The sequence below is a fragment of the Aquarana catesbeiana genome, linkage group LG11, assembly GCF_042186555.1.
Source record: "Aquarana catesbeiana isolate 2022-GZ linkage group LG11, ASM4218655v1, whole genome shotgun sequence".
In the NCBI taxonomy this organism is placed as follows: Eukaryota; Metazoa; Chordata; class Amphibia; order Anura; family Ranidae; genus Aquarana; species Aquarana catesbeiana.
The window spans coordinates 42,955,168-42,978,376 of NC_133334.1; the positions used below are offsets into that span (position 1 = coordinate 42,955,168).

Consider the following 23,209-nt stretch of genomic DNA (forward strand, 5'->3'; position numbering starts at 1 on the left):
GTTAGAAAGGAGATTCAACACATGGCGGGTGTCTTTGATGTACGAAGGCATTTTTTGAACTAGGGGCTGGAGAAAAAAATCAATATATCTGCCCACCCGGGATGTGATTGAATCAATGCCACTCACGATGGGGCGTCCCGGGGGGCAGATAGGGTTCTTGTGAACTTTAGGTAAATAATAAATAATGGGAGTCTTGGGAGCTTTAGGAATTAAAAATAGGCTCTCCTTATCCTTCAGAATTCCCAATGAGGAACCCTTGGAAATACTATATCTTAAATATTAAATACACAAAAACAGGTTATCAAAACTTTGGACGGAAAAAAAAATGGGCTAACTTTACTGTTTAGTTTTTTTTAAGTTCATTAAAGTGTATTTTTTCCCAAAAAATTGCGTTTGAAAGACCTTTGCGCAAATACCGTGTGACGTAAAATATTGCAACAGCCTCCATTTTATTCCTTAGGGTCTCTGCTAAAATAAATAAATATATATATATATAATGTGTTTGGGGGTTCTAAGTGATTTTCTAGCAGAAAATATGGGATTTTTACTTGTAAGCAACTCGTCAGAAAAGATTTAATCTTTAAATGGTTAAACTGAGATCTCCTACACACCAGAGTTCAGTCCTTTGATAAATAGAAACATTGGGGGTTATTTACTAAAACCGAAGAGTGCAAAATCTGGTGCAACTCCACATAGAAACCAATCAGCTTCCAGGTTTTATTGTCAAAGCCTAATTGAACAAGCTGACGTTAGAAGTTGATTGGCTACCATGCACAGCTGTACCAGATTCTGAGTGCACCAGCTTTAGTAAATCTACCCAATTGTATCTCTTTGCTTCTTTTTTCAGTGATGTTCTCAGACTTGGCAGGCTGCTCAGATAGGAGAGACTAGTCACTCCACAGACTTCAGGCGACTTGCATTGACTTCTATTACAGAAGTCATTTGCAAGTCGCGCTGACGTTTTTATCGGCCTATTTTGCAGCACAATCGGCTGATGCAGAATAATTAAAAAATGCCAAATATCGGCCGATATATCGGTCGACCTCTATACCCTTCCTCACTTCCAGGAGACTGCGCCACGGCTGTCCCTTGAAAGTACAGCCCCCTCCTTCCTCCACCACCGAGCCAGTCAGAAAGCGAAGCACATTTTGCGCATGCGCAGTAGGGAATGGTGGCGGTAGCACCCAAGAGCCGATCCGAAAATCGGCTGGGGTGCCGACATCGCGGGAACCCTGAACAGGTAAGTGTCCTAATATTAAAAGTCAACAGCTACAGTATTTGTAGCTGCTGACTTTTAATTAATTTGTGGGGGGCAGAACTCCTCTTTAAGGCAATACTGACAAGATTCCTTATATTGTGCATAAACACATGTAAATGCCCATCTTCTTCTACTTTTAAAAGTATTCTTAGCTATCAACTTTTGATATCTAGTATCCGATAGAAACAACAAACAAAGCAACACGCAGAACATTTAAACTACATTTGAGTTCATATCTTAGTTGTTAATGCCTTTAAATAGGAACGTCCTGTATATTACTCTTTAAATAGGAATGTATACTGGTTTATAAATAGGCCTTTAAATAGGAAATGTATATTGGTTTTTAAATAGGTCTTTAAATAGGAATGTTTACTGGTCTTTAAATAGACCTTTAATTAGAAATGTATACTGGTTTATAAGTAGGTCTTTAGCATTGTATACTGGTCTTTTAAGGGGAAGTACAGCCAAAGCTTGTTTGGCTGTACTTCTCCTGTCCATCATAATAGTGGAGTTTGTACTGCACTCCTGTGACTCGTTTTCAGCTGATGTCACGGAGCCGGTCCAGGCTCAGGCAAGATCGTGACAATGAAGTCGGGATCTGCCCACATGCCTGGACCAGCACTCGGCTCATCCTCTCAGCATGCCGCTGAGAGCCTGAGCTGGATGCTCCCACCCCCTCTACAGCCCAGAGCTCCAGTGAGCAAGGAGGTGGCAGAGCAGAGAGCAGTGACTGACAGTCGCCAGTTCTCTCTGCTCAGGGAGCCCTAAGAACCGATCGATCGGCGGTGTTAGATCGCTTGGCTCTCAGTGTTAGAGCCCGTGGGGGGACAGATGCAGCATCCACCTAGGCAAGTATGATTCTAAAATTTAAAAGAAGCTAGCAGCAATAGAGGTTGATGTTTGCCTTGTGTCATGGATTGTGGACTACTTGACGGGAAGACCGCAGTATGTACATTTGCAAGACTGTGTGTCAGATAGGGTGATCAGCAATATTGGGGTTCCACAGGGGACAGTTCTCTCTCTCCCTTTCTTTTTACCACTGATTTCAGCTACCAGACAGTCTTGCCATCTTCAGAAGTTTTAGTGGGATGTATCAGGGATGGGGAAGAGACTGAGTGTAGGACTGTGGTGGAGAAATTTATCACATTGTGTGAGGATAATCATCTGTATTTAAATGTGACAAAGGAGCTGGTTATGGATTTCAGAAAGAGGAAGCCACCAGTGACCCCAATCTCTATCTGAGGAGTGGATGAGGAGGTAGTAGAGAGTTACAAGTATCTGGGGGTGCACATATATAATAAGCTGGACTGGATCAAGAACACTGAGGTGCTCTATAGAAAGGGCCAAAGCCGACTCTACTTTTTGAGGAGACTGAGGTCCTTTAACATCTTCTGAAGATGTTGTATGAGTCTGTGGTGGCCAGCGTTCTACTGTGTGCAGTGGCATGCTGGGGAAGCAGGCGTAGGGTGTCCGACACCAACAGACTCAACAAACTGATTCGCAAGGACAGTGATGTTGTTGGATTGAACTTGGAGTCTTTTACAACAGTGTTGGAGAAGAGAATGTTGTTCACGTTACGTTCAATCTTGCACAACTCTTCCCACCCACTCCAGAATACGCTGGTGAGTCTTCGGAGTACCATCAGTGACAGATTGTTACAACCACGATGTACCACAGAGTGACACAGGAAATAATTTTTGCCTGTGGCGATCAAGATATATAATTTTTCTCTGAGGGCAGGAGGTGAAGATTTAATTCTGGTTTATGATCAGGATTTTGTGTTGTTTTTATAGTATGTTGGTATTATGTTTGTTATTGTTTGGGGTGGTGTTAGAGAAAGTGGTGTAATATTTGCATTTGGTAGTTTGATTGTCTGTTATTTTAATCTGTGTTATTTATTCTATGTTGTATTTTAATTGTATGGATGTTTTATTTGTAGTGTAGTTTTAATTTGTTTTATTTGGTGCTAATGGCTGTTATTGGTAATTTTGTTGTGTTTTTGTATCTTGTTCAGTTTATTGTTGTGATCTTGTGTTGTCTTAAGTGTGTCTGTGTCGCAACAATTTCCTAATTTCCCTTTGGGATTAATAAAGTATTCTGTATTCTGTAAATAAAAAAAAAAAAAGTCCATACTTCTCTTTTAAATAGACCTTTAAATACGAATGTATAGTGATCTGTAAAATAGGCATTTAAATAGGAATGTATACTGGTTATTATTATTATAATTATACAGGATTTACAGTATCTCACAAAAGTGAGTACACCCCCCACATTTTTGTAAATATTTTATTATATCTTTTCATGTGACAACACTAAAGAAATGACACTTTGCTACAATGTAAAGTAGTGAGTGTACAGGTTGTATAACAAGCTATTTTGAGGGGACAGCAAATTGACACTAACACACAGCCATTAATGTCTAAACTGCCAACAAAAGTGAGTACACCCCTAAGTGAAAATGTCCAAATTGGGTCCAAAGTGTCAATATTTTGTGTGGCCACCATTATTTCCAGCACTGCCTTAACCCCCTTTGGCATGGAGTTCACCAGAGCTTCACAGGTTGCCACTGGAGTCCTCTTCCACTCCTCCATAATGACATCACGGCGCTTGTGGATGTTAGAGACTTTGCACTCCACCTTCCGTTTGAGGACGCCCACAGATGCTTAATAGGGTTTAGGTCTGGAGACATGCTTGGCCAGTCCATCACCTTTACCCTCAGCTTCTTTAGCAAGGCAGTGGTTGTCTTGGAGGTGTGTTTGGGGTCGTTATCATGTTGGAATACTGCCGAAGGGAGGGGATCATGCTCTGCTTCAGTATGTCACAGTACATGTTGTCATTCATAGTTCCCTCAATGAACTGTAGCTCCTCATTGCCGGCAGCACTCATGTAGCCCTAGACCATGACACTCCCACCACTATGCTTGACTGTAGGCAAGACAGACTTGTCTTTGTATTCCTCACCTGGTTGCCACCACACACGCTTGACACCATCTGAACCAAATAGGTTTAGCTTGGTCTCAGACATGGTTCCAGTAATCCATGTCCTTAGTCTGCTTGTCTTCAGCAAACTGTTTGTGCATCATCTTTAGAAGATGCTTCCTTCTGGGACGACAGCCATGCAGACCAATTTGATGCAGTGTGTGGTGTATGGTCTGAGCACTGACAGGCTGACCCCCCCCCCCTTCAACCTCTGCAGCAATGCTGGCAGCACTCATACGTCTATTTCCCAAAGACAACCTCTGGATATGACACTCAGTACATGCACTCAACTTCTTTGGTTGACCATGGCGAGGCCTGTTCTGAGTGGAACCTGTCCTGTTAAACCGCTGTATGGTCTTGGCCACCGTGCTACAGCTCAGTTTCAGGGTCTTAGCAATCTTCTTATAGCCTAGGCCATCTTTATGTAGAGCAATAATTTTTTTTTTTTTCAGATCCTCAGAGTTATTTGCCATGAGATGCCATGTTGAACTTCCAGTGACCAGTATGAGAGAGTGAAAGCGATAACACTAAATTGAACACACCTGCTCCCCATTCACACCTGAGGCCTTTTGACACTAACAAGTCACAAGACACCGTAGAGGGAAAATGTCTAATTGGGCCCAATTGGGACATTTTTACTTAGGGGTGTACTCACTTTTGTTGCCAGCGGTTTAGACATTAATGGCTGTGTGTTGAGCTATTATAAGGGGGCAGCAAATTTACACTGTTATACAAGCTGTACACTCACTACTTTACATTGTAGCAAAGTGTCATTTCTTCAGTGTTGTCACATGAAAAGATAATAATTTTTTTACAAAAAAGTGAGGGGTGTACTCACTATTATGAGATACTATATATAGCGGCAACAGTTTGAGCAGCGCTTTACAAAATAAAGGGAGACAATACAGCAACATTACATCAATACAAAAGGGTTAGGAGGGCCCTGCCCCTGGGAGCTTACAATCGAATGGGGAGGGGCTGGTGGAGCAAAAGGTAATAACTGTGAGGGATAAACTGATGGGAGAAATAGAAGATTTGGTTATTAGCTGAAGGCAGGATAGGCTTCCCTGAAGAAATTAGTTTTCAGGGATCGCTTAAAAGTGCACAGAGCAGGAGATAGCCGGACAGATTGAGGTAGGGAGTTCCAGAGGATGGGTGAGGCTCTGGAGATTAGCATGGGAGGAGGAGACAAGGGAGCTAGAGAGCAGGAGGTCTTGGGAGGAGAGGAGAGGATGGTTTGGGTGAACTTTGGAGATAAGATTGGTGATGTAGCTTGGGGCTAAGTTGTAAATGGCTTTGTATGTTATTAATATTTTGAATTGTATTCATTGGGCATTGGGAAGCCAGTGGGGGGTTGGCAGAGAGGGGTGGCAGACACTGAACAGTTGGTAAGGTAGATGAGTCTGGCAGCAGCATTCATAAGACTGAAGAGGGGATAGTCTGTGAAGAGGTAGGCCAGTGAGGAGGGGGTTACAAGAGTCAAGATCAGAGATAACATGGAGTAAATAAGTTGCTTAGTGGTTTCAACGGTTAAAAAGGGGCATGTTTTGGAGATGTTACGAAGGTGAAGTCTACAAGATTTGGACAGTGATTGGATTTGGGGCTGAAAGGACAGGTCTGAGTTCAGAACTACACCTTGAACCTTGGCATGAGGGGAGGGACTAATGGTTGTATTATTGATCTTGATGGAGAAGTCAGGGAGGGGGCACAGGCAGGAGGGAATATTATGAGCTCAGCTTTAGAAAGTTTGAGGAAGTGGTGTGACATCCATGCTGATATGTCAGTTAGTAAGTTAATAATGCGAGAGGAGACTGAAGGAGTGAGGTGATGAGTAGAGAGAGAGATTTGGGTGTCATCAGCATAGAGATGGTACTAAAAGACATGGGAGTTTATCAAGTGACCAAGGGAGGAGGTGCAGATGGAGAAGGGAAGGGGTCCGGGGACAGAACCTTGAGGGATCCCTACAGTAAGAGGAAGTGGAGAGGAGTAGACAGAGTTATAGGTAACACTAAAGGAGTGCTGTGATTGTATATATTTTTGTGTATGTGGTTTTGTATATACTCTATTTCTTTGTTGTGGTCAAAACTGGAAAAAAAAAACTGATTTAAAAAAAAATAATTTTTCAAATATTAACCACTTCAGCCCTGGAAGGATTTGCCCCCTTCCTGACCGGGCCATTTTTTGCGATACAGCACTGCTTCGTTTTAACTGACACTTGCGCGGTTGTGCGACGTTGTACCCAAACAAAATGTATGTCTTTTTTTCCCCCACAAATCGATCGAAACGGCGATCTGCGATTTTTATCAGGACTGCGACATTGCGGTGGACAGATCGGACACTTGACACTATTTTAGAACCATGCACATTTATACAGCGATTAGTGCTTTAAATAGCCACTGATTACTGTATAAATGTCATGGGAAGGGAAGGGGTTAACTGTGTTTCCTGTGTGTGTTCTAACTGTGGGGGTTGGACTGACTAGGAAAGGAGACTGATCGGTGTTCCTATATACTAGGAACACACGATCTGTCTTCTTTCCCCTGACAGAACATGGATCTGTGTGTTTACACACACAGATCCACGTTCCTGCTCTGTCAGGAGGGATCGCGAGTGCGCCGGTGGACATTGCGGCCACCGGGCACGGGCTCCTCATTGACGTGGCGGCACGCGCACGCCCCCTAATCCCTTTAAAACGGCCGCTGTACAGCTACGGCGATTCGTGCAGGGGAGCTATTCTGCAGCCGTCATTTGACGGCGGGCGGTCTGGAAGCGGTTAAAATGTTTGAAAACCCAAAAAGTCACTTTTTTTTAAACCATTGGCTGGCTCTCTAGCCCCCTATTCTCAAATACAGAAAAAACAACATTGCTAAAAGAAGCCCTTTGTTTACAGAGTTCAGTAGCTCAAGCTGACTGATTTAGAGGAAGTGACTCATCACTAACAGAAATTGCACCTCAAAGCAGTTGCTGTTCTGTCTCATTAGCTAACCTATAGTGTTTTGGCAATCATCCTTTGTGATGTATTTGTAAATGTTTACTGTATAAAAATTTGCTTAACAATGTATAAACGTAAAAAATAAAACTTCAATAACAATAACTTAAGATGTTTATAGTTTCCTTTTACGCAGTGATGACTGGGAGAACCCCAATATACAAGGGGAACCAGAACATAGTATAAATGAAAGGCCTTGTGTCACATGTCCAAAAAAACTGAACTTTTTGTTCATAATCACGCAGGGTATATTTGAGTGTTTTATTGTGATTAATGAGCTCTTACATTGGGGGGGGGGGATGTTTTAGCAAGTTTGTGTTATAAAAGTGCAAAATACAAAAAGTTTGTCAAGGAATAATTTCCTTAATAACAAATTGTAATGGCGTCTCCCTTTCGTAGAAACTCCATTCACTTTGGCAGCACAGATGGACAACTCTACAGAAGTGATTAAAGCTCTTCGAAATGGGGGTGCTCATCTGGACTTTAGGAGCAAGGATGGAATGACAGCTCTGCACAAAGCAGCTCGAGCAAAGACGCAAACTGCTCTTGTGGTACGTACTCTGAAATCACAGATACAGTCCTTATAACTTGTACAAGAACAACGTCTGGCTTGTTCACCATCAGACAGGTGTGTTTATCTAAATTGCCAAGGAGGAGGAGGAGAGAAAGTGAGAGCGCCACTGTCTAAGTGTAGTAGTGATAGAAACATCAATAAATAGCTGGATAAGTATTGCACTCACATACACATGGATAAAACCCAGCATATCAATATGATCAGTGGAGACACAAAAGGATGACAACTTCTTAAGAATACTCTGATGGATGTAAAAACGATAAGAAAGAGGAGAGAGGGGAAGTGTAGTGTAGTATTAACCACTTCCCGCCCACCATATAGCAATATGACGGCCGCAAAGTGGTTTCATTATCCTGACTGGACGTCATATGATGTCCAGCAGGATAAGCTGCTCGCGCACACAGCGCGGCGATTGGTGGTGTGGTCTGTCACTCTGACACACCGCATCACCGATCTTGGTAAAGAGCCTATGATGTAGGCTCCTTACCATATTGTCCAATCAGTTGGTCACATCGTAACCAGAAAGTGCAGTTTATCAGCTTTTCCTCTATTCACGTTACAAGGTGCGGGTAGAGGGTAGCCGATCAGCTGCTCTCCTGACAGGGGGGTTGATTATCAGTGCAGACCCTCCAAGGATGCCCACCCATGACCACCAGGGATGCAAATCGGTGCCCATTAGAAGTGCCAGTCAGCGCCCATCAGTAATGCCTGCACGTGCATCCTCGTCAGTGCTGCCTATCAGTGCCATCTATCAGTGCACATCAGTGCCCTCTATCAGTGCGCATAAGTGCGGGCCATCAGTGACGCCTATCAGTGCCCATCAGTGCTGCATATTAGTGCCACCTCATCAGTGCCCATCAGTGCAGCCTCATCAATGCCCATCAGTGAAGAAACTTACTTATTTACACATTTTTTAAAACAGAAACAAAGAAACTTTCTTTTGTTAAAAATTTTCGGTCTTTTGTTATTTAGGAAAACATTAAAAACCCAGTAGTGATCTAATTCCACCAAAAAAAAGCTCTACTTGTGGGAACAAAATAATAACAATTTTGTTTGGGTACAGTGTTGCATGACCGCGCAATTGTCTTTTAACCACTTCCCGCCCGCCCTATAGCGGATTGACGTCCGGGAAGTGGTTCCGTTATCCTGACTGGACGTCATAGCATAGGAAAAGACCCTAAAACTAGGGAACTTATGTACCCCCCAGTACAGTGGGACTTTATAGGCGAACAGAACGATTACATTTAAGTAAAAAGTCTTATTTATTTAGAAAAAACATAAAAACAAGATATACTAGACATAAATCTCTACAAAAGTGCTTATGCAATGGATTTTCCTTCATATGATTATTGTATACTTCCATCTATAGACACATGTTTCTCTAGAAGCCTGACATGTTTCAGGACGGTGTCCCTTCAGAGGCGTATTGCAGAGAGAAATATTATGTATGTGGAAGATCCATTCTGAAAAAACAAATGAGAACAATTTGCATATTATAGCATTATACATTATTATGCTATAATATGCAAATTGTTCTCATTTGTTTTTTCAGAATATATATATATATATAATGTGCTAGATCGCAGAAGAATAGGGCTTGCTCACTCTCTCTACTGTGAGAGCCTTCCGCTGAGTGAAAAGTGCTGACAGAATTCCTGTTCATGCTGCCTGCTTGCTTTGGAGAACGAACTAGGGAGAACCCTGTTAGGAGCTGCCTTGTGCATATTATCCTTTGATTTGTTTATTAAAAGAAAGAATAAAAACTACTCACAAGCATGTGAATGGAACTGCAATATAAAAGCCTTTAACTTATGGCAATTCGTCTGATAGCAGTCTCCAGATGATGAGAGAGAGGACATAAAAACCACTGCTGGCTGACGCATTTCGAAGGGATACCTTCTTCCTCAGAGCCTAGCAGTACTACCTCCTTCAGCTTCTTATATACATATGCTCATCCATAGAACATATCCCAGAGAGGCTCCAGTGCTCCACCCACAATTGTGGGTGGTTCGATGGAAAGGCAGGGCCAGAGTGACAGCTCCAAAATGTATATACACATACAAATATACACACACATGCGCATATATATATATACACATACACACAATATAGTACCAGATCCCCACTGTATAGTATAACTGACACACTATGCATGCTCATAATTTAACATCACATATCCCCATAGCCAATGCAAGAACAGATGTAGTGCTTACAACAATGGAGGTGTTTTAGGAGACATCTAAAGATAATAATAGTAATCATATTAGCCCTATCAGGGTCTGGGTCTTACCTATCATGTATGTTGATCCACATTTTAGGTGTATAGACGCTAGGTGTAATAATTGGCCCACTAGTGGTGTTATTATGGCGGTCAGACTAATGTCTGGAACGCACGCCATGTTGTTTACTTTCTGAAATACCGGAAATGCGGTCTAGATGTCACTTCTTGCGCGCCCGCTGTCGCGCAGGATTGACGTCGGCCGTTGTGGATTGTGTCCGCCATTTTTTTGTATACTTCCTATAGAGAACAAAGTAGACAAGCCTGCTATTACTTTATACTACTCGGCAGATACACATAGAAGAACGGGGAGAGGAGAAAGAAAACAATGCCATATAAGTTGTCCATCTCCTTCTTCAGAGCGGGGACTACAAGTCCCTAACAGTTGGCGCATCTCACTCCTCAAATTGAAAGATGACAAAGGGTCCCTAAGCCCCTCTGGGATTATGTCGCAATGAGCAGTAGGCAACCTACATTACTGTTTAACCTATTTACTGTAGGTTGCCTACTGCTCATTGTGACAAAATCCAGGAGGGGCTCAGGAACCCTTTGTTGTCCCCTTTCAATTTGAGGAGTGAGATGCGCCGACTGTTAGGGACTTGTAGTCCCCTCTCTATCTGAAGAATGAGATGGATAACTTTAATATGGCATTGTTTTTCTTTCTCCTCTCCCCGTTCTTCTATGTCCACTGGTTAAAGCTTGTAGGAGGAGTTTTCTGTTTGTCCTATGAGACTGCAGGACCCCTGACCCTCTGTCTGGACAGTGCTGATTGGCCCTGTGCTGATCACATGCATCCTTCCAAGGGAAAAAAAACCTCCCTAGCAATACACAAAATACCAAACTGAGCATGTGCAGCTTGACTCCATAGACCGTGTTTATCAGGAAATTATTAGGGGACAGTGGAAGGAGGGGTGGCTCAGAGAAGCCAGGATGAGGCAGCCTTTTTACACAATGCGGAGGATTAACCCCTTAGGTTCCACTGTGAGTATAACAAGCATGCTTTACTGCATATAAACACTGATTTTACTGTTGTGGGTTTAGTAACACTTTAAGGTATTACTATTTTGGACAGACTGTTTTTGGAAATCTTGAACAAGATTGATTTTGGTTCTGCAAGACTTTAAATTTTATGTAGAACACCATCCAGGGACCCAGCAAGTAATTGTTGATGGACTGTCATGAATTCACTGAAAGTTTGAAAAATGTTATCCTTCTCACAGTTCAGAGTGGAGGGAAAGGCACTGGCTGGAAGGAATGTCGATTTTTTTTAAAAATTTTTTTTATTTGTGTACCCAAAATTGCACAGTACAACCTAGGCAAGACACAGCATAAAGGGGTACAAGGATAACCAAAATTCTATGTGGCATGTAGACATTAGGGTCTGCTTAGCTATAATATGCATACAAAAGTAAAACAAATATCGAATCAGTTAGCAGCCAACAGGTCTTATAAATACTTTAAATCAGTTATCAGGCAATAAAACAAATATCCAAGCTAGAGGCAACGGATAGCGCCTCCAACAAATGTAAACAGTCAAGGGGAATTTAAAGACATCCATATACAGTAAGGAAAGGTTAAAAATTCTGGGGTCGCTTAAAGAACCCCAAGGGCCAGAGAAGTATCTTCGGGGATGAATCACCAAAGAAATCAAATATACGAATAAAGTAACAGCTTAGAGCTGGATATTATGTGTCACATACTTTCATAAGGGAAAGAAGAGGGTAAAAGGGTGACAAAGAGAGGGTGGAGAAAGAGAAAAAGAGGAAGTAAAGAAACCTAAAACTAGGGAAGCAGGATCGCCCAGGGCCATAATCTAGTGAGTCCCAGGAGTTCAACCGCGTTGCGAAGCCACCACCCGTGTTACCACAGCTTTCAAGTGTCCCGAAAAGGTTTCCATCCGATTGTGTAAGGTAAGATCCTCCATGTCCCTGAATTTATTAATTTTGGAATACCAAAGAGACCTCAAAGGCAGAGTCACAGATCTCCAGCGCAAAGGAATGCAAGCCTTTGCAGCATTCAAAAGCTTGATTGTGAGAGAGGCCTTATATTTTTTGATGGGCCGTTTTGTGAGGTGCAGCAGATCTTTGATGGTACAGGCCACTCCCTGCCAAAACAGTTGATTTTTGGACAGTCCCAGAAATGTGGAACATCGTGCCCCAGTCAGTGCCACACTGCCAACACGTATCTGGTACCTGCGGAAAAACACGGTGTAAGGTCACAGGCATCCTATACCACCTAGTCAAAATCTTATGACCGGTCTCTTGGACCTTGGTGGCAATAGAGGACAAAATTAAGAATTTTCCCCTTTTGTGAATCAGTAAAATGCATGGTGAGATCTGATTCCCACTTAGAGAGGAAAACCGGGGGGAGGTAATCCTCCTTTGGTTGGATTAAGGCAGCAGTTAGTGGAAAGTCAGTGGCGAATCGGTTCCCATCTATGGCAAATGCTCTCTAATTCCGTGAGTTGACGGGAGACACCCGGAGAACGAGCACACTGGCGGAAAAAGTACCTGAGCTGGAAGCTCAGAAGTCTACAGAGGGTGCCAAAGTGTTCATAAGAGCAGGAGATGAGAGCTTGTCATCGTACCCTAGGAGGTCCCAAAGATGGAGACGACCACTGGACAACAAACGATTATGGATGTTTTGTTTGGGCCTCAGCTGTCCAGAGGTTTTGGTGGGTGAAAAGGCTGGGTGTTGACAGAACACTAAAAAGATAAAAAGCGCTGCCTGTTTGTTTTTAGGAAAAGGAAAACCGAAGCATTGATTTTTCTGCTATCAACTTTCTGTAAAAAGTTCTCTTAAAGTGTTTGTAACCCTAACAGTTACATACACTGCCAGCCCCTCACTTGTATGCATCCATAATGTATTGTATACGTTTTTGTTAAAAACTATGCCTCTAAATACCTTTTTGCATGTACACGGCCGCTCTTCACCTCCGATCAAGGGCTACAGCAAGAGAGGCCGAGATTTTCCTCTGATGTTAACTGGGGACGTCACGTGGCCGCTCAGCCCTTTCTGCTGTAGCCCTGGATCGGAGGTGTAGAGTGGCCTTGGGTCAGGTGACCGGCCTGAAGATGCATGCCAGAAGGTATTTGGAGGCATAGTTTTTAACAAAAACTTCTACAATACATTATGGCTTCATACAAGTAAGGGACTGGCAGTGAATTTTTAAAAGTTAACTTTTCCATGTTTCATTATGTACTTTCATGTAAACCTTTTTCTTATGTTTTTTGTATATATCCCCTGCGTGGGAATTCGTTATCTGGGTTTTCCCTTTTTCATATTTCAATAAAAACATTGTACCAGAAAAGTTAACTTTTCCACTAACAGCAGCAGAAGGGGAGACAGCTCACACAGAAAATACATGAGCTAACATGCAGGGAAGGGGGGGAGAGGGGGAGAGGAGCAGAGAGCAGGGCTGTGGATAAACTGGCCACGGTGTCAAGGCTCAGCAGCCATGATAAACCGTGGTCAGTTTACAGTGGGGAGGGCAGAAACTGGCAGGATCAGCCAGGTTTTTTACAGCTTCCAGAGGGGCAGGTTAGACAGCACAAACCACTGTGCTGTTTAACCTGCTATAAAGGAACAGCATCTCCTATTTTTTTGTTTGTTTGTTTGTTTTTTTGTTAGGGTTAAAAACACTTTAACTGTTTGTTGCCTTGCTGAATATAAGACCCACTTTGACTGTTCCTGGGTGTCCCTGTCTCAGACTTTGTATTTATCTCCCAATAAATGTGCTTACAGTTTTTAGACTAAGTCCTTAAAGCTTTTTTAGCCATACTTCTCATGTGGCTCACAAAAGGAATGCACCTATTTTTACAATCCTGTAATCCAGACTCAGCTGGCAGGGTGCTAAAGCCCCCTGTCGGCTGATATAATGGTGCCGGTCCAGGCTCTGCAGGGATTGACATTATTGTTGGGATCCACCCAGAGGCGTGAATGGCAGCTGACTCAGCATCTCAGTGCGCTGCTGAGAGCCTGACCCATCCGCTCCTAAGCCCTCCACAGCCCAGCGCTCCAGTGAGCACTGGAGGGCCAGAGCAGAGAGCAGACAACTGACAATCACCACTCTACTCAGTGAAGACCGAGAACTGAGCGGTCATGTGATCGCTCGATTCTCGGTCTTAGAGTTGGCGGTGGACAGTTGCAGCTTCGGATCGATTCTGTAGCCGCATACGGTAGGTGAGTATAATTGTTTTTTTGTTTTAAATCCCGCACTTCACTTATAAGCATAGCTAATTTGTTAAAACATAAATACCCCATACAAACATATATTAAAACCCATTATTCAGCATGTATATATTTATGGAGTCTTTGTCCAGTATAACAGCTGTAGTTTAGGATTTATCAGTAACAAATATGCGTAGGTATTTGGTGTTTTTTTTTTTTTGTTTTTTAATCTAAGGATTGGGGCTGGTTCAGTGGTACATTAAGAACATAAAAGAGGTTGTGTGACCATATGACAAGTTTGCTGGGTAAAAATAAGACAGAAAAGTTAAATTTTAGAGTCTTCCTTAGTTTATATATATATTTATTGGGGTCAGCTACCAGTCATTAGTCTCATTTATCATGTGTATATAATATAAATCTGTCTTGATTTTTCATTTGTCAGAGAATCTGCCTTATTACTCCTCTCATGGTAGTTTCGTGCCCTGGAATGAGTCTAGTTTCCAATCTTCTGACCCTCAGGTGGCATACTGTTTCGCTGAGCATTCTAGAAGCGTTTCTCATCTGCAGGAATCAGGTGCCCCTCCAGGATTTCTCGTGGCCTGAATTTAATTCGGCATATTTCTGCTCTTTACTGGGTCACCTGTCTTGAAATGTTCCATTAACTGCAATGTAGCTGGCAATATTCTGCATCATAATATTCCCCTTTTTGAATTCACCTTGTGAAAGAAAGGGAAATTGGATATTACTGGGGCACTGAGCTCTTATCAGACCCATTATATGGCAGATCAGCCTGTCCGTGTCACATCATGGTCACTAAATGGAATCAATGTCCTCATGCAATTATATGTTCATTTAGGAGGCTGAGGTTCACTGATAGCTGAACTATTTCACCTCCTGTTTCTACTTTCTACACACAGAATTTCATATGAGTTATATTTCTTCTCTCCAATAAGCCTTTTTTCATTTGTAAATAAGAAATATTTTCAATTTAATTATCCATCAAATGAAAACCTCTGATATCCACTTTATTCCCACCGTGCAAAATCATTATTTGTTCTGCCAGTAATATAATTGCCGTTATGTCTTCATTTTCATGGTTTTGTTTAATTGCTTTTATTTTCTGCCTTTTTGATGTTTCTTCATTTGTTTTGTCCTTCTGGCTCCTTCCACTGTCATATTTTATTAGTTGCCGTGGGTGATCTTGGCACAAAGAATTGTTATGTGTAACCTAGCCAGTCAGGCTCAGTGCAGTTAAGGCATATCAACTTAAGTTCAGAATCTTCCTGTTAGCAGTTTTATTATTATTATTATTATACAGGATTTATATATCTCCAACAGTTTACGTAGCGCTTTACAACTTGAGGGTCGACAGTACAAATACAATACACTTTAATACAGTAGGAATCAGAGGGTCCTGCTCCTTAGAGCTTACAGTCTAATGCCCCGTACACACGGTCGGATTTTCCGACGGAAAATGTGTGATAGGACCTTGTTGTCGGAAATTCCGACCGTGTGTAGGCTCCATCACACATTTTCCATCAGATTTTCCGACACACAAAGTTTGAGAGCAAGATATAACATTTTCCGACAACAAAATCTGTTGTCGGAAATTCCGATCGTGTGTACACAAATCCGACGGACAAAGTGCCACGCATGCTCAGAATAAATAAAGAGATGAAAGCTATTGGCCACTGCCCCGTTTATAGTCCCGACGTACGTGTTTTACGTCACCGCGTTTAGAATGATCGGATTTTCCAACAACTTTGTGTGACCGTGTGTATGCAAGACAAGTTTGAGCCAACATCTGTCGGAAAAAAATCCTAGGATTTTGTTGTCGGAATGTCCGAACAAAGTCCGACCGTGTGTATGGGGCATAAGAGGGAAATATAATAAAATACTAAGTTCATTTTAAAGTATATGTAAACCTAATTGCTAAAATCTTTAGTTTTTAGATTTTAAAGTAATTTCAAAAGTAATTTGCAATATTAGAAAAGCTGCCGCCATCAATAAAAAAATTTAGCTTGGGTTTCCTGCCTTGAAGATCTTTGGGCAAGCTGTGTGTGAAAACCCCCCTGTCCCCATTTCCCAGTTTTTTTCTCCTTCATTGTGACCTCATAACGCAAATTCCCAATGGAAATTGCAAGTGGCCATGCTGACACTCATTGCACAGGCATAATTCATTGTTGTCACCATCAAAAAACCCACCCTTTACGGCATTTTTTTTTTTTTTTTTTATTCCTTTTAAGTGAAAAGATTTTAAATTTGCATTTACAGAAACAGACAACTAATCAGACAAGTAAGAAACTGTCACCTGCAACTAGTACAGTATACTTCTCATCCTAAGGCCGTCCATACATGGTTCGAATCTCGTCTGGTTCAGCAGGAACCGGCCGAGATTCGAACTGTTAATGGGCAGGCTGAATGTACCAAGTTGATCAATCGATCAACTTGGGTACAACCAGCCTGTTGAATTCTCTTGCTATTATAGCTAGCGGCTGCTATAACCGCTAGCAATAATCACTTTCTTCCCCACCGGGAGAAGACAATTGTTCAGCAGGAGAGATTCCCCTGTCAACACCGTCTGTGTCGATTGGCGAATCGTGCAAATTTCTTTCCTGCAACCCAAGGTTGTAGGAAAGAAATTTGCACTGTATATGGCCAGCCTAAGTGTGAATTTGTATACCGAGTACAAAAACTGATTGGAAACAGAAATAGTTCCATAAACGACATCTCCAGGGAGTGAAGAAGCCAACAAATTCTGCAGAAAGGCACATCCAGTGTACTGTAGCATATACAGACAATCCAGTCAAGCTCCATATAATAGACAATACAGCGATAAGGACGGAATATAGTACAGGGTTCTAAATCCTAGGTGGTAAGAGCAGAGTTAAAGTAGAACTATAGGCAAAACTTTTTTTTTTCATTTTGGATAGAGCAAGGGAGGGTTATAACCCCTGACAGTTTTTTTCCCCATCAGTGTCCCATTGCAGAGATTTCACTTCATTTATAACTGATCATTTGGCCTTTAGCTGATACCAGTTTTGTAAAGGGGGCTTCCTATAATTCATCTCAATCATCATCTAAATCAGAGACCTCAGTCACCTACAATGCTCAGCATACCTGTAATAGTCTATCTGTTTCTGGGAAAAGGGAATTAAAAATAGTAGACAGCGACTTACTAAAGTCATCATCCCACAGCATTTGTTCAAGACTGGTTGGCTGGAATGAGGCTCAGCTAGACCCAAACTGCACCTGAAAGGGCACATCTAAATAGTGGGTAACAATTGAAGTGAGAGGTAGGCAGCTGGTACAGGAATTTTAAATCATCGAAGGACATCAAGGCTCCATTTCTCACATCTTGTAGTTTCATAATCCTAAACCTGGCCCATAAAATGGGATATGGATAGTTCTAGAAGTTGGGCACGTTAGGATTCTTCCATAGTGTGGAGACGTGGGGAAAGAACCACCAAACTCCATCCCACTAGCCACTCTTCAAACGCTAATAACTGATTTCATGTGGCAGGTTGCGTTTGTTGAAACTTCAGCCCTTTAAATACCAGCTGGTAGTGCCGCATCATCACCTTTACGCCATGTTTAATGCTATTTCAAAGAATGAGACATCCAATATATAACATTCATCTTTTTGGTGTTTGTTATCCTTTTCTTGACTGATTCTCTCTCGGGTTTGCATTAGAATACATATTTTATTTTTATAATACTGTAACCATGTTATCTTGATGTTTATGGTACAATCTCTATATCACCCTCTTACCTGTTATACATGATGTGCCTTCGTTGTTGGAAAGTTTGGAAGGAAAAATTTAAATAAAGAATGCAACAAAAAATGAAACCCACCCTTTGCAATGATGTGCAGATATTGTAGACAGGAATTGGCTGAAGTGCTTGATAGGCAACATAGGTATAAAAAAGTAGAAAAAAATAAGTAAAAAATGACAGTGATTTAACAAAACAAATACCTTTTGAGTGGGGTTCTCATAAGCTTTAATGCAAGTCTGAGTTAAATGTACAAATACAGTGGAACCTTGGATTACGAGCATAATCCGTTCCAGGAGAATGCTTGTAATCCAAAGCACTCGCATATCAAAGCGAGTTTCCCCATAGAAGTCAATGGAAACAAAGATAATTCGTTCTGCATTGACTTCTATTGCATGCAATAACGCATGTGGCCAGAGGTGGGGGGGCACCGGAGAGCCCTGGAAAAACTCAGGGACAGCTCGGAAAGGTTAGGGAACGGAGTGATTCCGAGTGTCACCGGCGCCCCCGCACCTCTGGCCAAATGCGCTACTGCACACCACATTAGCTTGAATTCTGCTCGCTTTGCGAGACAACACTCGCAAACCGAGTCAGAATTAAAAAAAAAAAAAGTTGCTCGTCTTCCAAAATGCTCGTTAACGCGTTACTCGGAAACCAAGGTTCCACTGTACATAAAAGCATTCACTTATGTTGTGGTGTGATGGGGGGAATTATTTAAAATCACAAATTGATTACAGGAGGTCCCCTAGTTACAAACATCCGCCTTACAAACAACTCCTACTTACAAACGGAGGGAGACAACAGGAAGTGAGAGGAAATCTACCCCTAGGAAGGGAAATTCACTCCTGTAAGAGTTATTATGGGAAAAAGGTGTCTCCACTGAAGCTTTATCACCAAGGCTTGTTTCCACAACAACCCAAAATTTTCAAAATCCGATTTGTCATTGGGACAGAAAGTGAGGTGAAATCTTCTGAACAGGGGCACAGACAGCAAAACACACTTTACAGGGGGGTTAACACTTCCCTATGCTATCCAAAAAGCTTAAAAATTTTTTTAGTCTGGAGCTACACTTAAAAAATGTACCTGTTGTGACTTATAAACAGATTCAACTTAAGAACAAACCTACAGTCCCGATCTTGTTTGTAACCTGGGGACCCCCTGTACTTTAGATACAGTGCAAATTCCAGCATGTCCTGCCAGCCTTTTTCTTATTGGTGGATATACCTATAGCTAGAGGGCGCTAGGACCTTGAATGCAGAGTCAACCTACTGGAAGTGGCCTTTGAATATAGATTATATAGATTGTAGATCACAGGACTTCAAATAACTTTAACGAAATCTGTTAACAGAGTAGTACAGAGCTGCAATCACTGGCCTTCTCCTGTATTACATGTTTCATAGCTGTCATGCTGACCCTTTTGCTTCAGTGCTTTTGAGTCAATGACCTGGAACTGGTATGCAGATCAGGAGTTCTGACTTCACTCTAATTTTTACTTTACTTCTCAAATTTTCTGGGTCAGTGACTCAGAAAAAAATGAAGCCAGAGACTGGATGCAAGGGATATAATGTGTTTGAAATATTATTAAAGCTAAGCATTTTGTAATGCTTGGTGTGATTGTAGGTTTTGCATTCTCTTTCTCTCATTCTCTTTGTCAGACCTACAGTATTTGGGATTGACTTACATTTTTTTTTTTTTTTTTACAATTACCATTAAAGTAGATAATTTTGTAAATGTTGTGTTCTATTCTTTTGTTGGTAGACCCTGCTGGAGTTGGGTGCATCTCCTGACTACAAGGACAGTCGTGGCCTGACTCCTCTCTACCACACCGCCATGGTGGGCGGAGACCCGTATTGCTGTGAGCTGCTCCTTTATGAACATGCTAGTGTTGGCTGCAAAGATGAAAATGGCTGGCAGGAAATTCACCAGGTAAGGTCGGATCTTGGGGAGTGTCTTTATATAAATAATATATCAATGCAAACCAGGGAAATAGACATTTAAAGTGTGAACAGCTTCCGACATGTCATATTTTATTAAATGCAAATGACAATCAAAACTGAGTAGTTGTTTGGTTTTTTTTTGTTTTTTGTTTTTTTTTTGTTTTTTTTTTATGGGCAGAGCAGTAATATACTAGCCAACTCAAGAACCATAGGAACACAGTTTGTATTGGAGAGGTATTCCTAAAAAAAACAAAAGTGAAAATAAAGTGTGTCAAATCCTCCAGGGGATCTTCCGCACATAGCATATTCCCCATTAAAACCTCAGCAGTGGATGTTAAAAAAAAAAAAAACTTTCTCTTTTGTTATTTCTGGCTGTAGCTTCACCCCTCCTGAGGCTTAAAAATCTGGTGGTTCGTATGAAGGAGGAGATACAGTCAGCACTGAGTACCTCTCCATTTTGCAGTTGCTGGCTCCTCATCTCTCCTCTTTTCTTTGAACAGAGTCTGGAGCTGCAGTCTACTCTTCAGGGCACAGAGAAAGTGGAAACTATCAGCTTGTAATGTGAATAATAAAACCTAGAGAAGAGCGCTTTCATTCACAAAAATACAATCTGACAATAGCACACACTATCTACTACGTTAGTTGGAGAGAGTCTAGTATAGTACCCGGCTTGTGCTGTTGTTAAAGTGTGTTTTTGTGAAAAGCACTCTTCTTGACCTGCAATCATTCACAGAACAAGCTGACAGTTTCTTCCCCCTCTGTTCTCCTGAATAGCAGGCTGCTGCTCCAGACTCTGTGTAAACTAAAGAGGAGAGATGGGGATACAGCACAGTGATGTTCTGTCTGGCAGCTTAGGAGAAAGAGAGGTGGGGGATGTGCAGCTCTGTGTACACTGCCTGTCACCAGGGCCGCCATCAGGGGGGGTACAGCTGTCACAACTGTAAGGGGATCGAGGGGCCCGCCGGGACCAGAAGAAGGCAGGACGGGAGAAGGCGGAGCCATGCTGTGCAGTATAGAAACTATTTCACAGCTTCTGCTGTTCTCGTGTCATTGAGCTCAGACATCGAACTCTTTACTGCCACCTCTGGCTACTATGTGTATGTGCACCCCTCGTGTGATTTGTACTGTGCTTCTCAGTAACATGTCAACTTTGTGAAAACAGGCTGGGACCAGGTAGGAAGACCTTCTTTACAAGTAGGGGCTGTGAGGGAAAGGGAGGGGGGCTGTTTGTGTACAGGGAGGGGCCAGAGCCTTGTGTGTTTTACAGGTTTGTGTATGTGAGGGGCTGGCATACATACAGGTGTGTCTGTGTGGGGGTGCTGACATATATACAGGTGTGTGGGGTGGCTGGCATTTATACAGGTGTGTGGGGGCTGGCATATATACAGGTGTGTGGGAGGGCTGACATATATACAGGTGTGTGTGGGGGGGAGCTGACATATACAGGTGTGTGGGGGGGGGGGGCGCTGACATATATGCAGGTGTGTGGGGGGGCTGAAATATATACAGGTGTGAGGGGAGCTGACATATATACAGGATTGGGGGGGGGGGCTGAGTGCGTACAGGTGAGGTGGCCGGTGTGCGGATTCGGTAGGATGTGGGCAATCTCTGTGGAATGTTGGTGGTCAGGCTCGGGGGGGCCCCAGGCCTAAAGCCCAAAAATTTCTGATGACTGCCCTGCCTGTCACACCACCTCTCCTCCTGAGCTGTCACTCAGAACTCTGTCTTCATTTCTAAGTGTTCTTGGTTAGCTAAGAAGGTGGCAGGGGCTAGCGATTTGACAACAAAGACAGCGATTTGTCTTTAATAATTTGACCCCTGTGCCAAGCTAAACACAGGGATTGAACAGATCAGCCATTCTTACTGAGGGCTCCTCCAGAAGTTGCTAGGGGTTCCTTGAGCTGTGGCTGATTGACTTCCCATTGGATGGTGCTTGCAGAGTTCCCTGAACAACACCATTTCTTTTAAGCTATCTATAAGGGTGGCATTCTCTCCACCACTGTAAGGGGACATTCTTATCACTGACCACCGATATACGGTGCATTTTTTTCCACTAACCCACAATGAATTGATTTTTCCAGGGTATGCAGAGACCCTAAAATTATTTCAAGGGTGTCAGGGCTGAGCTCTTGGCAGCTTCCTTCTCTGTGCTCAGGCTGCTCAGCTGGATGTCAGCAATCATTGATCCCTCAGTGGCTCACCGGGTTATCATCATCTGCTCGTCATTCCCACCTACAGCCAGCCCCTTCTGGCTATTTAAACTGCCTTGTTCATTCCTTTCCTGCCTTCACCTTGGTCAACGTATCTGGAGATTCTCTGCTGTGTTCCTGTGAAAGACTTTGCCCGGCTGACGTTCCTTCTGGTTCTGATCCTGTTCTTCTGCCTCCGACTACGCTGATCTCTGATTTCCTGATTACTGGCATGTTTGACTACCCGCTTTGGTTACCAATCCCTTTTTTTTTTTTTTTTACCTCATTTCTGTCTGTCTGATTCATGGTTCCTGACAAAGGGTTCCTCTACCGTGTTTCCCCGAAAATAAGACCTACCCCGAAAATAAAACCTAGCATTATTTTCCAGCAGGGCTGGAATATAAGCCCTACCCCGAAAATAAGCCCTAGTTTCAAATGCTTGTAAAATCCTATAATTCAATATATTACAGTAGAATATAATGTACAATGTGTGTGTTTCTGTAATATAATCGTGGGGAAGGGAGCTCCGGCGGGTCACAGAAGAGCTATAATGAAGGTATTTGGCACAATTATATTACAGAAACACACACATTGTACATTATATACTGCTGTAATAGATTGAATTATAGGATTTTACAAGCATTTTAACTTGGTTCGCATTGGGGATTCCTGTCAGGCAGGGAGAGAGAGGGGGAGAGAAGAGAGCACATTACATGGTAAGACCTACCCCGAAAATAAGCCCTACTGTGTCTTTTACTGATAAAATTAATATAAGACCCGTGGTTATTTTCGGGGAAACACGGTAGTATAAAAAGTTTGATAGAGACTGGGTTAGATGGTTTTCTACAGGATTTTTAGTATTCAGCTGAAAACCTTTCGATCCTGTGGGATATCATTACATTTTTTTCAGGAAGAGTTAATACATTTTGGGTTACTTTTCTTCAATATAAGAGTTTGATATGATGGAGGATAAAATAAGGCAAAGAAATGTGACTGCTGGTGTCTTTACAGCCACTGCTGCTATAACGTACATGCTAGTTCACAAATTGCAATGTATAATTT

The 23,209-nt window shown here is 42.3% G+C and overlaps 1 protein-coding gene across 9 annotated transcripts in view; it reads left to right on the plus strand.

The window, feature by feature from the left end:
* The window catches only part of SHANK2 (SH3 and multiple ankyrin repeat domains 2), a 951,897-nt gene that overhangs the window by 311,375 nt on the left and 617,313 nt on the right, over nucleotides 1-23,209 (plus strand). For all 9 annotated transcript variants that reach the window (XM_073604227.1, XM_073604226.1, XM_073604228.1 and 6 more), the window contains exons 6-7: nucleotides 7,625-7,776; nucleotides 19,780-19,947. In XM_073604227.1, coding sequence (XP_073460328.1) covers nucleotides 7,625-7,776; nucleotides 19,780-19,947 — 320 coding nt within the window. The remainder of the gene's footprint in view (nucleotides 1-7,624; nucleotides 7,777-19,779; nucleotides 19,948-23,209) is intronic.